This window comes from Convolutriloba macropyga, chromosome 3 (genome assembly GCF_964194025.1).
Source record: "Convolutriloba macropyga chromosome 3, txConMacr16.3, whole genome shotgun sequence".
Taxonomy (NCBI): domain Eukaryota; kingdom Metazoa; phylum Xenacoelomorpha; order Acoela; family Convolutidae; genus Convolutriloba; species Convolutriloba macropyga.
Window position 1 is genome coordinate 16,665,267 of NC_134470.1, and position 16,705 is coordinate 16,681,971.

The following is a 16,705-nucleotide window of genomic DNA, read 5'->3' on the forward strand; positions in this document are numbered from 1 at the left end:
CTAAACAAAATAACTTATAGATCACCAGAAAAGATATGGGACCAGTCCATTAAAACGTTTGGTAACAATTAGAGATAAGAACAAAAACAGTAAATTCTGTTACTTTTTAAACAATTAACTTCGAAGTAATGAAAACCATTAGAAATCAAGTGATATATACCAAAGGTTTACGATTATCACTGCTTCTGTAGAAGGGAACTAAGACCTGTCCTTATTCAATTTTTAATGCGGCTAAGGAGAACAACAAAAAGACCACAAACAAAAGTTAAATTAAAACTAGCCAGAAAAAGATGTCGAAACCGTAAAGCCATTTTTAACCCTCCAAATATGTTCGATTGCGGCTTCTTCAGACACGAATAATGTAGTTTGTGGTCTTTTATTAATCAGACTAGGTAACAAGCAGACAAAAAAGAAAAAAGGGCAAAAGTAATTAATACTTTTGATTTTTTTTTCGAAACAAAATTACTTCCGAAGTCATGAGAGTCATTAATTACAAAATTAAATCGATTACACTATGTATTATGTGACCTCTCATTAATGAAACTAGGTAACAATTAGACCAAAAAGAAAAAAGCAAGACTATGTAATTGTTTTATGGAAAGAAATTTATTTCCAAAGACATGAAAGCAATTAATTACAAAATGAAAAAATTAAATAGGTTTGTTTGTTCACCCAAAGGAAGCCCTTGAGACCTGGAATTATCCAGAATATGTCCTGCGTCTACAAAAAGAACGTCAATTATGACAAAAATCAAATTAATTTACTTTTGTTGTGAAAAAACCGGTGTCGAAGCCAGGAAGGTCATAACGAATTCTGTAAAATATTAGATTTTGTGACACCAATCCCTTTTGACACCTTCCTATGACATCACAAATTTCATATTTCACCTCTAATTAACGAGACTAGGTAACAAAAACACAATAAAAAGAAAATTGCGACGTTTAAAAGTGTTTTTATTTTGGAAAATAATTGATTTCAAAGTCATGAAAGCCGCGCGCTTTCTACTAATGTCAGAATATCGGCCCATCAATTGTTCAATGAAACCTGTCATTTTACTGGAAATTTCATACGACTAAAAAGACAACGTAAAAACAACAGTAAAGACAAAATTAAAAAATTCAATTAAACTCTTAAAGAAAGAAGTTTCGAAGACGTTAAAACTAAATCTAAATCTTTCGGTTCTAAATCTTTCTTAATACGTTCAATTTTGCTTTATTTTGAAGGCCAACAATGTGATATGAGAACTGTCGATAATGTGATAATGTGACAAACCTATATAACGTGAAAAACTGGCAAATACCTAAAAGTAAAAAATCTGAAATCTAGTGGTATCAAAGCCAGAACACAATAACTTAAGGCTTAAAACAAAAATAGTTAAATGTCAAATCAGTAGAAAGGAGAAGCATTCTTTCTTTGCTGACACTAAGGTACAAGTTGACCAAATTAAGAAAAATAGAGCAAAAAATCATTAAGCCATTACTTAAAACTTTAAATAATTTTGAAAGTCAAAACAACCATATGCTTCCAAGTAAAAAACTAAATGCATTAACTTGAAGCTGCTGAGGAAGCCAATTGGACCTAACACTCCTGAGCTTTGATTTGATACGTTCTTTGACTAAAAGAAAAAAAATATTTTAAAAAAAGACGGAATAATTACAATCCGAATTCTTTTTCGACTGTATCAGTCCAAGATTGGTCCAAAACTAGCTCTGCTAATGCTTATCGTCCATTAGGAACATTTATTTTTTTATTGTTTTAATATATATATATATATATATATATATATATATATATATATGTAGATATATGTATATATATATATATATATATATATATATATATATATATATATATATAATTTGTTAGTTAAAAAGGCAAAGTTCTACTTACAGAGCACTCTCAACAGAAGTTGAAGTAGGAACATCCCAACTTCTTTATGTCTACAAAGATTGTATTAGTGTTGTTTGGGTGTGGGTCTAAAGAAGCTTATTACGCGCTCTTTTTGATGAAAAAGGCTGAATTTTGAAATATTTAGCCCGAATTTTTGACAAAAAAATTAAGTCAAAAGAGTCAACATTACGTTTTTGTCTTTGAAACAACACTATTCTTAAAAATTTTAATAAATTTTTACAAAATTGACAAAAATTTCGGCCGAAAATTCCGGAAAAAGTGGATAAAAACAGCGGAATTTGCTACTTTTCTCAGAAGTTCAAACCTCGATAACTCCCTGTAACAAACGAAAATTAAAAAACATTTTAACTCCATATTCTACGCTGGACGAGTTTTCTTATGATAACAGTCTCAACTCTCTACGATTAAAATCGATCGGTGAAAATTGTCTGAACAAAAAACCCATTTTAATGGATAGTTCCTCCCCCTCAAAAACCGTTTTCTCACTCTACTTTACAATTAGAGCAAAAAAGAATTCACGCCGCAAAACCACTCGCTTTTTCGCTCCATTTCCTGTTTCGGCGTGACCAAAATCACTACTCCAATTTGACTTCAAAAATCATGAAAATGTGTGAACAGATCTTAAAACAACACTATTCTTAAAAATTTTAACAAATTTTTGCAAAATTGACAAATATTTAGGCCGAAAATTCCGGAAAAAGTGGATAAAAACAGCGGAATTTGCTACTTTTCTCAGAAGTTCAAACCTCGATAACTCCCTGTAACAAACGAAAATTAAAAAACATTTTAACTCCATATTCTACGCTGGACGAGTTTTCTTATGATAACAGTCTCAACTCTCTACGATGAATATATCGAGCAAAAATGAACAAAAAAATTCGCTCCACTAAGAGCGAAAAACGACGTCACGCATGCAATTCAGTTGAAATTGCATGAACAAATGAACAAAAAGTGGCTGTGACGTCATATGGTCGTAACTAAAATCATGACGACGAAATGAAAAAACATAGCAGGACAAGTCCTGACATCCAATTCAAAGAATTTTCATTCACTAAACAATAATCGACTTATAACGGACTATGAGTGAATTGGGAAAACCATTTCTAAAAAAAAATCAGATAAAAAAAATTAAACAAAAAATCGGTGTCAAAATGCCGCATGTGAACAAAACAACACTAGCGAGAAAAAAAATTTGGTTGACACAAAAAACTATGCCTATAATGAGCTATTAATGGATTGGGAAAACCATTATAAAACCGATCCAAAAAAACGGTAAAAATCAAAGTGAAATTGCCGCATGTGAACAAAAACCGAATAGCGATAAAGCGAATTTTTGTTCAAAAACCGTTTTCTCACTCTACTTTACAATTAGAGCAAAAACGAATTCACGCCGCAAAACCACCCGCTTTTTCGCTCCATTTCCTGTTTCGGCGTGACCAAAATCACTACTCCAATTTGACTTCAAAAATCATGAAAATGTGTGAACAGATCTTAAAACAACACTATTCTTAACAAATTTTTGCAAAATTGACAAATATTTAGGCCGAAAATTCCGGAAAATGTGGATAAAAACAACGGAATTCACTACTTTTCTCAGAAGTTCAAACCTCGATAACTCCCTGTACGAAACGAAAATTAAAAAACATTTTAACTCCATATTCTACGCTGGACGAGTTTTCTTATGATAACAGTCTCAACTATCTACGATTAAAATCGATCGGCGAAAATTGTCTGAACAAAAAAAACCATTTTAGTGGATAGTTCCTCCCCCTCAAGAGGGGTCGGAACAAAAAAAGAACAAAAGAGTAGCTAGCTACAAACGCAGCCAAACTTCAGAACCAAGGATTTTTCAAAGCACTGTGAAATTCATCAAAACTAATAGCTGATTATGTAACCTTCAAGCCATCAGCAATGCACATCCTTAGATAACGATTCACATATTTTAATTAAAAGCAGTGATTGACTTGATAAAAAGCAAAAAATCAAGTTTTTCGAAAATAAGTGGTCACAAGATTAATAAAACATTTGAAATGTCAATAAATCAGAAGTAAGAATTACCATTGCTTAATGTCTGCTATTATTATTACTACTACTACTATTTGAGAGGCTTTTAATGCTTCCTTCGTTAAAGCTGAGATTTTCTATTTTGGTCAATAGTCTGTTTAACTTATTGCTGCTTCTCTTAGCTGCCCTCAAATACCCTTCAGTTAGAGTGAAACGCTTTCACTTGACCTTATCTCTTTGAATTACCTTAGAAAAAGTCAACTTAAGAGCGATTAAGTTGGTTTTGAGAGTGAGGCAAGTCACTTGAGACCAAAATTTAATCAAGCGAACGAATTTAAAAAAATACGTAAAAATGACGTCACACACGAAATTCACTTGAAATCGCATGAACAAATAAACAAAAAGCAGATTTGAAGTGACTGTGACAACACATGGTCGTAAAAAAATCTGGACGACGATATAAAAACCAAAAGAAGCCCAATAATAGCATCAGCTATCGCTTTGCAGCTATTAAAAAAATTAAATCAGTTTTGTCACCTCCCTAACTGTCTAGAAATTTTTTTTAAACGTGACAACTTTTTTTTTAGAAAACTAACTGAAATCTAAATGCAAAAATCTATTCGACAACAGCATTCTAATGAAACCAATCGTGTCTTCCCGATAAAAACTTTGGGGGGCGGGTCAAAATCGACAGAGTAAAAAAAGTCATACCAGAGCTTAGAGTTCTTTCACTCGTTATACGAGGTCGCAAAAGTGTGCGACTTTAAATCAAAAAGCGTTAAATATTGAAATTCATGTGTTCCAACGAAATAAGTAAAAAAACAGTGAAAACAGTATGAGAGAAAAGCAATGGCAGAAAACATAGCTGGAAGATTGCCAGAAAATAGCCGTAATAGATTCGTAGATCGGCAGTCTAAAAAAAAAACAGCAAAAAAGACAGACCAAAAAAAATTCGTCTCTTCATTGAAGGCTGATGTGTTATATTTTGATTAAAAATCTGTAAAAGTTATTGCTGCCTCTGTTAGCTGATCTCAAATAACCTTCATTTAGAGTAACACACACCCATTTGACCTTATCTCTTTGAATTAAAGTAAATAAAAGTCAATTTCAAAGTGAGGAGGACATTTTTGAGGGTCAGGTAAGTCAAGTGTGACCAAAAATATAATCACGCGAATGAACAAAAAAATTCGCTCCACTAAGAGCGAAAAACGACGTCACGCATGCAATTCAGTTGAAATTGCATGAACAAATGAACAAAAAGTGGCTGTGACGTCATATGGTCGTAACAAAAATCATGACGACGAAATAAAAAACATAGCAGGACAAGTCCTGACGTCCAATTCAAAGAATTTTCATTCACTAAACAATAATCGACTTATAACGGACTATGAGTGAATTGGGAAAACCATTTCTAAAAAAAAATCAGATAAAAAAAATTAAACAAAAAATCGGTGTCAAAATGCCGCATGTGAACAAAACAACACTAGCGAGAAAAAAAATTTGGTTGACACAAAAAACTATGCCTATAATGAGCTATTAATGGATTGGGAAAACCATTATAAAACCGATCCAAAAAAAACGGTAAAAATCAAAGTGAAATTGCCGCATGTGAACAAAAACCGAATAGCGATAAAGCGAATTTTTGTTCAAAAACCGTTTTCTCACTCTACTTTACAATTAGAGCAAAAAAGAATTCACGCAGCAAAACCACTCGCTTTTTCGCTCCATTTCCTGTTTCGGCGTGACCAAAATCACTACTCCAATTTGACTTCAAAAATCATGAAAATGTGTGAACAGATCTTAAAACAACACTATTCTTAAAAATTTTAACAAATTTTTGCAAAATTGACAAATATTTAGGCCGAAAATTCCGGAAAATGTGGTTAAAAACAACGGAATTCACTACTTTTCTCAGAAGTTCAAACCTCGATAACTCCCTGTACGAAACGAAAATCAAAAAACATTTTAACTCCATATTCTAAGCTGGACGAGTTTTCTTATGATAACAGTCTCAACTATCTACGATTAAAATCGATCGGCGACAATTGTCTGAACAAAAAACCCATTTTAATGGATAGTTCCTCCCCCTCAAGAGGGGTCGGAACAAAAAAGAACAAAAGAATAGCTAGCTACAAATGCAGCCAAACTTGAGAACCAAGGATTTTTCAAAGCACTGTGAAATTCATCAAAACTAATAGCTGATTATGTAACCTTCAAGCCATCAGCAGTGCACATCCTTAGATAACGATTCACATATTTTAATTAAAAGCAGTGATTGAATTGATAAAAAGCAAAAAAAATCAAGTTTTTCGAAAATAAGTGGTCACAAGATTAATAAAACATTTGAATTGTCAATAAATCAGAAGTAAGAATTACCATTGCTTAATGTCTGCTATTATTATTACTACTACTATTTGAGAGGCTTTTAATGCTGCTTTCATTAAAGCTGAGATTTTCTATTTTGATCAATAGTCTGTTTAACTTATTGCTGCTTCTCTTAGCTGCCCTCAAATATCCTTCAGTTAGAGTGAAACGCTTTCACTTGACCTTATCTCTTTGAATTACCTTAGAAAAAGTCAACTTAAGAGCAATTAAGTGGGTTTTGAGAGTGACGCAACTCACTTCAGACCAAAATTTAATCAAGCGAACGAATTAAAAAAATACGTAAAAAGGACGTCACACACGAAATTCACTTGAAATCGCATGAACAAATAAACAAAAAGCAGATTTGAAGTGACTGTGACGACAGATGGTCGTAACAAAAATCTTGACGACGATATAAAAACCCAAAGAAGCCCAATAATAGCATCAGCTATCGCTTTGCAGCTATTAAAAAAATTAAATCAGTTTTGTCACCTCCCTAACTGTCTAGAAATTGTTTTTAAACGTGACAACTTTTTTTAGAAAACTAACTGAAATCTAAATGCAAAAATCTATTCGACAACAGCATTCTAATGAAACCATCCGTCTCTTCCCGATAAAAACTTTAGGGGGCGGTTCAAAATTGACAGAGTAAAAAGTCATACCAGAGCTTAGAGTTCTTTCACTCGTTATACGAGGTCGAAAAAGTGTGCGACTTTAAATCAAAAAGCGTTAAATATTGAAATTCATGTGTTCCTACAAAACGAACCAAAACAGTAAAAACAGTATGAGAGAAAAGCAATGGCAGAAAACAAAGCTGGCAGATTGCCAGAAAATAGCCGCAATAGATTCGTAGATCGGCAGTCTAAAAAAAAAACAGTAAAAAAACAGACCAAAAAAAATTCGTCTCTTCATTGAAGGCTGATCTGTTATATTTTGATTAAAAATCTGTATAAGTTATTGCTGCCTCTGTTAGCTGATCTCAAATAACCTTCATTTAGAGTGACACACACCCATTTGACCTTATCTCTTTGAATTAAAGTAAATAAAAGTCAATTTCAAAGTGAGGAAGACATTTTTGAGAGTGAGGTAAGTCAAGTGTGACCAAAAATATAATCACGCGAATGAACAAAAAAATTCGCTCCACTAAGAGCCAAAAACGACGTCACGCATGCAATTCAGTTGAAATTGCATGAACAAATGAACAAAAAGTGGCTGTGACGTCATATGGTCGTAACTAAAATCATGACGACGAAATGAAAAAACATAGCAGGACAAGTCTGACATCCAATTCAAAGAATTTTTATTGACTAAACAATAAACGACTTATAAAGGACTATGAGTGAATTGGGAAAACCATTTCTAAAAAAATCAGAAAAAAATAAAAAAAAAACAAAAAATCGGTGTCAAAATGCCGCATGTGAACAAAACAACACTAGCGAGAAATAAAAATTTGGTTCACACGAAAAAAAATAGGCCTAGAATGAGCTATTAATGGATTGGGAAAACCATTAAAAAACCGATCCAAAAAAAACGGTAAAAATCAAAGTGAAATTGCCGCATGTGAACAAAAACCGAATAGCGATAAAGCGAATTTTTGTTCAAAAACCGTTTTCTCACTCTACTTTACAATTAGAGCAAAAACGAATTCACGCCGCAAAACCACCCGCTTTTTCGCTCCATTTCCTGTTTCGGCGTGACCAAAATCACTACTCCAATTTGACTTCAAAAATCATGAAAATGTGTGAAGATCTTAAAACAACACTATTCTTAACAAATTTTTGCAAAATTGACAAAAATTTAGGCCGAAAATTCCGGAAAATGTGGATAAAAACAACGGAATTCACTACTTTTCTCAGAAGTTCAAACCTCGATAACTCCCTGTACGAAACGAAAATTAAAAAACATTTTAACTCCATATTCTACGCTGGACGAGTTTTCTTATGATAACAGTCTCAACTATCTACGATTAAAATCGATCGGCGAAAATTGTCTGAACAAAAAAACCATTTTAGTGGATAGTTCCTCCCCCTCAAGAGGGGTCGGAACAAAAAAAGAACAAAAGAGTAGCTAGCTACAAACGCAGCCAAACTTCAGAACCAAGGATTTTTCAAAGCACTGTGAAATTCATCAAAACTAATAGCTGATTATGTAACCTTCAAGCCATCAGCAATGCACATCCTTAGATAACGATTCACATATTTTAACTAAAAGCAGTGATTGGCTTGATAAAAAGCAAAAAAAAATCAAGTTTTTCGAAAATAAGTGGTCACAAGATTAATACAACATTTGAATTGTCAATAAATCAGAAGTAAGAATTACCATTGCTTAATGTCTGCTATTATTATTATTACTGCTATTTGAGAGGCTTTTAATGCTTCTTTCGTTAAAGCTGAGATTTTCTATTTAGATCAATAGTCTGTTTAACTTATTCCTGCTTCTCTTAGCTGCCCTCAAATACCCTTCAGTTAGAGTGAAACGCTTTCACTTGACCTTATCTCTTTGAATTACCTTAGAAAAAGTCAACTTAAGAGCGATTAAGTGTGTTTTGAGAGTGAGGCAACTCAGTTGAGACCAAAATTTAATCAACTTTTTTAGAAAACTAACTGAAATCTAAATGCAAAAATCTATTCGACAACAGCATTCTAATGAAACCACTCGTGTCTTCCCGATAAAAACTTTGGGGGCGGGTCAAAATTGACAGAGTAAAAAAAGTCATACCAGAGCATAGAGTTCTTTCGCTCGTTATACGAGGTCGCAAAAGTGTGCGACTTTAAATCAAAAAGCGTTAAATATTGAAATTCATGTGTTCACACAAAACAAACCAAAACAGTGAAAGCAGTATGAGAGAAATGCAATGGCAGAAAACATAGCTGGAAGATTGCCAGAAAACAGCCGCAATAGATTTGTAGATTGGCAGTCTAAAAAAAACAGTAAAAAAGACGGACCAAAAAAATTCGTCTCTTCATTGAAGGCTGATTTGTTATATTTTGATTAAAAATCTGTATAAGTTAGTGCTGCTTCTGTTAGCTGATCTCAAATAACCTTCATTTAGAGTGACACACACCCATTTGATCTTATCTCTTTGAATTAAAGTAAATAAAAGTCAATTTCAAAGTGAGGAAGTCATTTTTGAGAGTGAGGTAAGTCAAGTGTGACCAAAAAATTAATCACACGAATGAACAAAAAAACTCGCTCCACTAAGAGCGAAAAATGACGTCACGCATGCAATTCAGTTGAAATTGGATGAACAAATGAACAAAAAGTGGCTGTGACGTCATATGGTCGTAACAAAAATCATGACGACGAAATGAAAAAACATAGCAGGACAAGTCCTGACGTCCAATTCAAAGAATTTTCATTGACTAAACAATAATCGACTTATAACGGACTATGAGTGAATTGGGAAAACCATTTCTAAAAAAAATCAGATAAAAAAATTTAAAAAAAAACAAAAAATCGGTGTCAAAATGCCGCATGTGAACAAAACAACACTAGCGAGAAATAAAAATTTGTTTCAGACAAAAAACTAGGCCTAGAATGAGCTATTAATGGATTGGGAAAACCATGTGAAATTGCCGCATGTGAACAAAAACCGAATTGCGATCAAGCGAATTTTTGTTCTAAAACCGTTTTCTCACTCTACTTTACAATTAGAGCAAAAAAGCATTCACGCCGCAAAACCACTCGCTTTTTCGCTCCATTTCCTGTTTCGGCGTGACCAAAATCACTACTCCAATTTGACATCAAAAATCATGAAAATGTGTGAACAGATCTTAAAAAAAGACAGCGCCCCAATACAATTCAAATTCTTTGAATTGTAAAAAACCAAGAGGCGGCCAATAATAGCCCGAGCTATCGCTGTGCGGCTATTAATAAGATAAATATTGGGCTCAAAATTAAACCTAACCATCTCGGGAATGTTTTTTGCTAGAGCAAAAATTGTAATTTACGTGTTTGATTTTGACAATCTCCGGCTGAGGGAAACGTATCAGAGCGCACAAATAAGGCCATTCTGAATGAGTGTCTTAGATGAAAAGAAAATGAGGAACGTATTTCAAATGAAAAACTTAAAAAAACTAGTGGACCAAAATAATTGCAATCAAATTTGCGTAATATTAATTGCTAAGATTACCAAATCCCAAGATTATAAACTGGATAAGCAGACTAAACACAAACATCTCAATAGAAATATTTCAATATTCATTTAAATGAAAAGTAGCATAACTAATAAGACTGTAAAACTCGATTCGACAAATTAGCAACAAAATAATGAAGCTAACTTTAAATAGGAACAAGATCCAAAAGTCTCAAAAGGAAGATTAGCGTTAAACTATTAATTTCTCCGTGTATTTTCTCAAAAAATTGTATTTTTTTCTCTATTACATGCCCAAAAAATTGACTATTTTGCAATGAGTGACATGCGCTTGCTAAAATACCTCATATGGGGCTGGGCAATGACTGTAATAACTCAGCGGGTTATTAGAACAAGTTTCGCTTTTCATTTTGCAATATTTTTATTGTAGTTTTCACTGTATCTAGATCAGCCAAAGTTGTACATGCTTTGTTTTGCGAAAAAAGAAATAGTTAATCTGAAGATTAAATGTTCCTACTTAGATGAATGTCTACCAATTTTAGCCATCAACGTCGTCAACGCTGAGCCGAGAAAAATAATTAGAAATTTTATTACAGTGCCTTCTCACCCAATGAGCGGCAAGGTCTGAAGGCAACTAAACAAGACACATTTGCGCTCATGAAGAGAGTACTACTGATTTCTTCATGATTTGAACTGATGAGAACTCTCCGATTGACCAAAATTGTTTAAAGAGGCCTCTAACTATTAGGAAATCAATTAAATTTTGCCCCTGAAAAATTAGAGCACACTTGCGAGTACAAGAATGTGCCATCATCCCTTTTGACGGAAACAATTCAGACGAATTGAGATCTGTAGCACCTTACGCAAGTCATACTAACTCACTGTTGAATTGAAGGCACGAAGTCAGTCAGATTCTCCTGTATGAAGATGAGATATGCACAGCAGAACCCTAAATATACTAATATTTTAAAAAAAACAGCAAGATTTCTGCAGTTAGAATTGTCCTCTCCTTGTGTTTTCAATTCAGAGAAGGCAGTCGCAAGGCTGTCGAGCCGGACCCTTTAGGTTCATACAAAAAATCATGCTCATATTTCTACCACTTTATGATAGTTTATCTGGCAGGTAGATTAAATCACAAGTTTGAGTACTTTAAAAGACCCACAAAAAGTAAAAAGTACAATTGTTACCTGTTTGTGACACCACAAGCGAGAGTTCAACTATTAGTTTTCCACAATAGCCCAGTGTGAATTCGGCTAAAATATCGCAATACAAATTGAACATCATAATCCTTAGTAAATCTGTAATTTTCATTCATAAATTAACGTACCAACATCAGCGTAGTCGAGATCTTTGTTTTTCAACTGAAACACAAATAGATCACTTTGTACAAAACGTACTTAAAAAAGGCAAAATATGTCGTGTGACAATTTAAATACTGATTGACACTAGTAAGTTAAGATAGAAGTATTTCAAAATTAACTAAAGCAATCTAAGCGAAATCTGAGCTTAAAAAGTTACGCGCATAAAGCTGATCTGACCAAAAGTTTAACCAGTCAGAAACAATTATTAAAAATGAGAAAATATAGAAGTGAGGCCCGGCTTCTTTCTTCAACCAATTTTTCACTTTTTGTTGACCTATCGTAGAGAAAAAGAGCAACAGCAATTTGTGGCTTAATTGAGAAGATAGTTTCAATTTTTATTTGAAAAATTATGAAATTGGATGTAAAACTCTGAAAACCAAAAACAAAAATTTTGAGAGAAAACTCGAAATAAGTGGAGCTGTTGGATGCGAGGCCATTACATAAACTTTTGACATCAGAAAAACTGAAAATAAATTTAAAATAAATAGAGAACAAGAAAACGAAGGACAAAAACCTTCAACTAAATACAAAAATTCATGTATGACTTTCTCCTGGAATGTATTCCACTTAGAAAGTCATATGCTCCTAGCTCATTAGGATTGTTCTACACCTAAACTCTAAAAGCATGTCAGTAATTAAGGTGACCTTGAAATAGGGAAAACTTTTCCGAAGCAACCCCTTTTTTAACTTTCTGAATAATTAAAATAACCATACAAATCAGTATTCTAGTTTTTGTCTTAGACCGCACAAAATTGATCAATTATGTGATACTTGAAAAAACACCTTTTCATGAAACAAAGACAACAATACACAACCTTCAACTCTTGTTGCTTTCTCAGAACTACTAACACTAGTAACTTCCAGGGGGCTCGTGGAAGTTATGTTTACCAGTTAATTACGATTCAGATTCAACTGAAATAAACAGAGGGTAAAAATTTTGTCTAGAATAGAAATCAAGGAACAGTTTAAACTTCTTGGCTTTCAATAATTCTTAAGCTTACATTTAAAAACTATCTAGAAGACCGTATAACTAAGCGGTACACCGTTTGCCGAAAAAAAATTGATACCTGAAAACAAAAACAAAACAAACTAGAAAAGAGACTCTCTACAATGCTAACCCAAAAATTATGTACTTGAAGTGTTAACACAATCAGCATTGACTGAAGCAGTTCAGAATTGGAAATCAATGGGATACTTAAACTCCCAAAACATAAATCACTTATTGGGGACACAAAGTTATGTTTTTAAAAAACATTTTCTTTCTCGATTCTAAACTCAACTGCAAACCAAGCGCTTTTTTCAAAGCGACTTCAATTCCTATTATAGAGTTCACCAATATTGAATATTTGAACATAGCAGTCAAATCGCCGGAATACCTGCTGAAGAATAGACTTGCGTGCGGAATAATATTGATAGAAACATACAGATATAAGTTGAAAAAATTATCGACGCCGCTCGAAAAGCTATGTAAAAAAATTCAGCGATAAACTAATAAAGCTTGTTAAAATTCATTGCGCAGAATCCGCTTCATTAGGGACCTTCATTACACATATGAGTTCAATTGACTTTAAACTAATTCAAAATAAATTTAAATTTATTTAAAGTGCAAAAGTCATTTTATTGAGTAAGTGACTTATGATCAAAATCTAATCACGCAAAAACTTTCGCTAAAGAGTGAGAAATGACGTCACGCGAGCAAACAAAAGGCGTTAGTGATAGGAACAAAGGAACAAGTCATTCAGAATTTTTCAGCTTTGCTGTCTGAACAAACGTAAAACGAAAAAGAGCGTCAGACGACAAAACAAAAACATAGCCGGTAGAATACAGGAAACGAATCGAATCGCCGTGAATTATAATCTCTAACCTAACCTCACCGAAATCAGAACATCAAAATAGACAAGAGAAAAAAAAACAAAAGTAGCCCAACAAATCACATTAAAGTGTTTTAAAAATGCCGACAATTTTTTAGGTGCGGGGGGAGCTAGGTGGGGTGGGTGGGTAGATAGGTTGGGGAGGTGGGTAGTGCTGGGGTATTTGGGAGTTGGGGGCGATAGGTGGGGGGGGTAATTAGGTGATTTGAAGGGATAGTTTGGGGGTAGGGGTAGGTGGGGGTAAGTTGGGGCGGGGGGTAGATAGGTGGTGGGGGTTGTGCGGTGTAGTTTAGATAATTAGGGGTGACTTATATAGGAACAAAAAACCTCAAAATGACCTCTTCACCTTGAACATTACCAGCAGTTCCTAAATACTATACATTACAAACGAAGCTAAAGTCCAATGTTCGAAAACAGAAGTCAAAAATAAAAAAAAGGTAAATGCTCGAACAGAAAGAAGTCAAAATTCAAGTCATAAACCAACTTGCTTTCTGCTAAAAAAAACCTGTAAAATCTCAATACTCTTCGAGTCGTAAAAAGCAAGAGCACTGCAATATAGCTCCGCTCAGCTTACAGGTAAAAAATGAACTGCAGACGACAATAAATTTGAAATAGTTTACAAAATAAACAGCAATAATTTCGGTGCTACTGATATTTGAAGCTCACTGGATTCAAAATTTAACTACAAAAAACGAAATTCATAAGGCAGCCTATTTCGTACCTAATCATACAGAGTATCGGATTTTTGAAAAAAGCCATAAATCTAGAAAAGCTATTAATTTCAATCTTCAGAGCTCTTACGTTCCTACCATAACGATAAGAATCATCGGTTAGTCTAAAGTATGCTTTAGTTATAACTGTACGCAGATGAATATGGTATACTTGAAATCAAAAAACAATTGAATAACATGATAAAAAACTAAAAACTGCTTAAATCTTTTCTCTTACTGGAAACCTGAATTCGATAGTTTGGTAGCTGATATAAAAACAGCAGAACTTTAAACAAAAAATATTGGAGACCCTTTGAAGAACTTTATTTCTCTAATTCTTAAGATTTGAAATCACGTTTCATAGTTGATAGAAAAAACAAGATTGAGCTCCTCTGGATCGCTGGAAAGAAAGAAAAACAAACCTACAAACGGCGGACAAATGGCTCTCGAACGACCGAGGGTTCGCAGCCCAGACAAATTTATATGGGTGCAAAAAATCCGCCTAGGGAGAGGTCCGCGCCCTCCAGCATGCCAGACTGAAACATTAACCACTCGGCTATCGTGGCCTTGTAATATACTATAATGAAATAGCAACAGACTAAAATTCTGGATAAGAGCAATTCAGATCACACAAAAATCGAGAAGTCAAGCGTGAAAATACTCCAGAACTCAAATCCAAGAATGTTCTAAAAACAGTCGAGCGGAAATTTTACATAAAGCCACGTTTACAAATCAGAATATCAGGAAAAAGTATCAATGACAATTATTGTTTATTGATAAAGCAATTCTGAAACAATTGCAAAAATACAGTTCTTTTCTTGATTAGAAGTCTAATTTTAATCATGAAAAATTGGAGAAATAAATGCTAACTCATCAAACCACTTTTCAACTGCCTTTGGGATATTTCTCGTGATTCTTTAGTTTAAACTAAAAACTGCTTAAATCTTTTCTCTTACTGGAAACCTGAATTCGATAGTTTGGTAGCTGATATAAAAACAGCAGAACTTTAAACAAAAAATATTGGAGACCCTTTGAAGAACTTTATTTCTCTAATTCTTAAGATTTGAAATCACGTTTCATAGTTGATAGAAAAAACAAGATTGAGCTCCTCTGGATCGCTGGAAAGAAAGAAAAACAAACCTACAAACGGCGGACAAATGGCTCTCGAACGACCGAGGGGTCGCAGCCCAGACAAATTTATATGGGTGCAAAAAATCCTCCTAGGGAGAGGTCCCCGCCCTCCAGCATGCCAGACTGAAACATTAACCACTCGGCTATCGTGGCCTTGTAATATACTATAATGAAATAGCAACAGACTAAAGTTCTGGATAAGAGCAATTCAGATCACACAAAAATCGAGAAGTCAAGCGTGAAAATACTCCAGAACTCAAATCCAAGAATGTTCTAAAAACAGTCGAGCGGAAATTTTACATAAAGCCACGTTTACAAATCAGAATATCAGGAAAAAGTATCAATGACAATTATTGTTTATTGATAAAGCAATTCTGAAAGAATTGCAAAAATACAGTTCTTTTCTTGATTAGAAGTCTAATTTTAATCATGAAAAATTGGAAAAATAAATGCTAACTCATCAAACTACTTTTCAACTGCCTTTTGGTAATTTCTCGTGATTCTTTAGTTTAAAAATACTTTCAAAACATACCCAGCAGAATGCCGGAAAATAGCCGCCGTTGAGTCCCATAACTCTATTGGGATTGAAAGAAAAGAAAATATCAACAATTGATTTTTGTATAAAAACAATTTTAAGTGCAATTTATTTTATGTCATTTTGTAAGTGAACAAACTCCTGTCTCTCAGTGAGAGGCTACAGGGTCTAGTATCACTACCAATAAGCATTGTAGATAGTAACTCACAACCTATGAGAACAAAGTTCAAGTACCGGGCATCTAAAAATGGGCTTTATGGGTTTATCCCGTTTCTATCTCTGACTTTGATTTTTTATACTGACTCACTTCATTTTGAAATGCTTTGCTGAGCAGCTGCTGTTTAAAATGACTTTGAGCAGCATGACAGAAGAGTGAAACTAGCCTAGAGAGGTCAAAAAGAGTTCACGCAAAATGTCCAAAAAGCGGCAAAAGGGGTAAAGCGAAAGTTCAACGAAGTAAAAAAAACATAGCAGGACAAGTCCTGAAAAACAATTCAAAGAATTGAATGAAAACTTAAACGAACTCTACCTGACCAGCAGATCAATTGAACAAAGCCAGCCAAAACATCAAAAAATTGAGAAACTACAACAATCAAACAAACTGAACAAAAATATACTCAATACTAAAACTCGAAGCTTTCTTCCCTTAGACAAAATTTCATCCCTTTAAAAATACATGTTTCAAAAATATGTTCAAGACCATTTTTTTTTGAATTCGATCCAGT

At 33.7% G+C, this 16,705-nt stretch overlaps 1 protein-coding gene across 1 annotated transcript in view; it reads right to left on the reverse strand.

Annotated features, from left to right (window-relative positions):
- Nucleotides 1-16,705, reverse strand: part of LOC142336005 (uncharacterized) — a 105,620-nt gene that overhangs the window by 8,557 nt on the left and 80,358 nt on the right. Inside the window, exons 7-9 of the mRNA XM_075384452.1 lie at nt 11,700-11,733; nt 11,560-11,625; nt 11,255-11,321 (exon numbers count right to left, since the gene is read on the reverse strand). Of these exons, the coding sequence (XP_075240567.1) occupies nt 11,255-11,321; nt 11,560-11,625; nt 11,700-11,733 (167 nt within the window). The remainder of the gene's footprint in view (nt 1-11,254; nt 11,322-11,559; nt 11,626-11,699; nt 11,734-16,705) is intronic.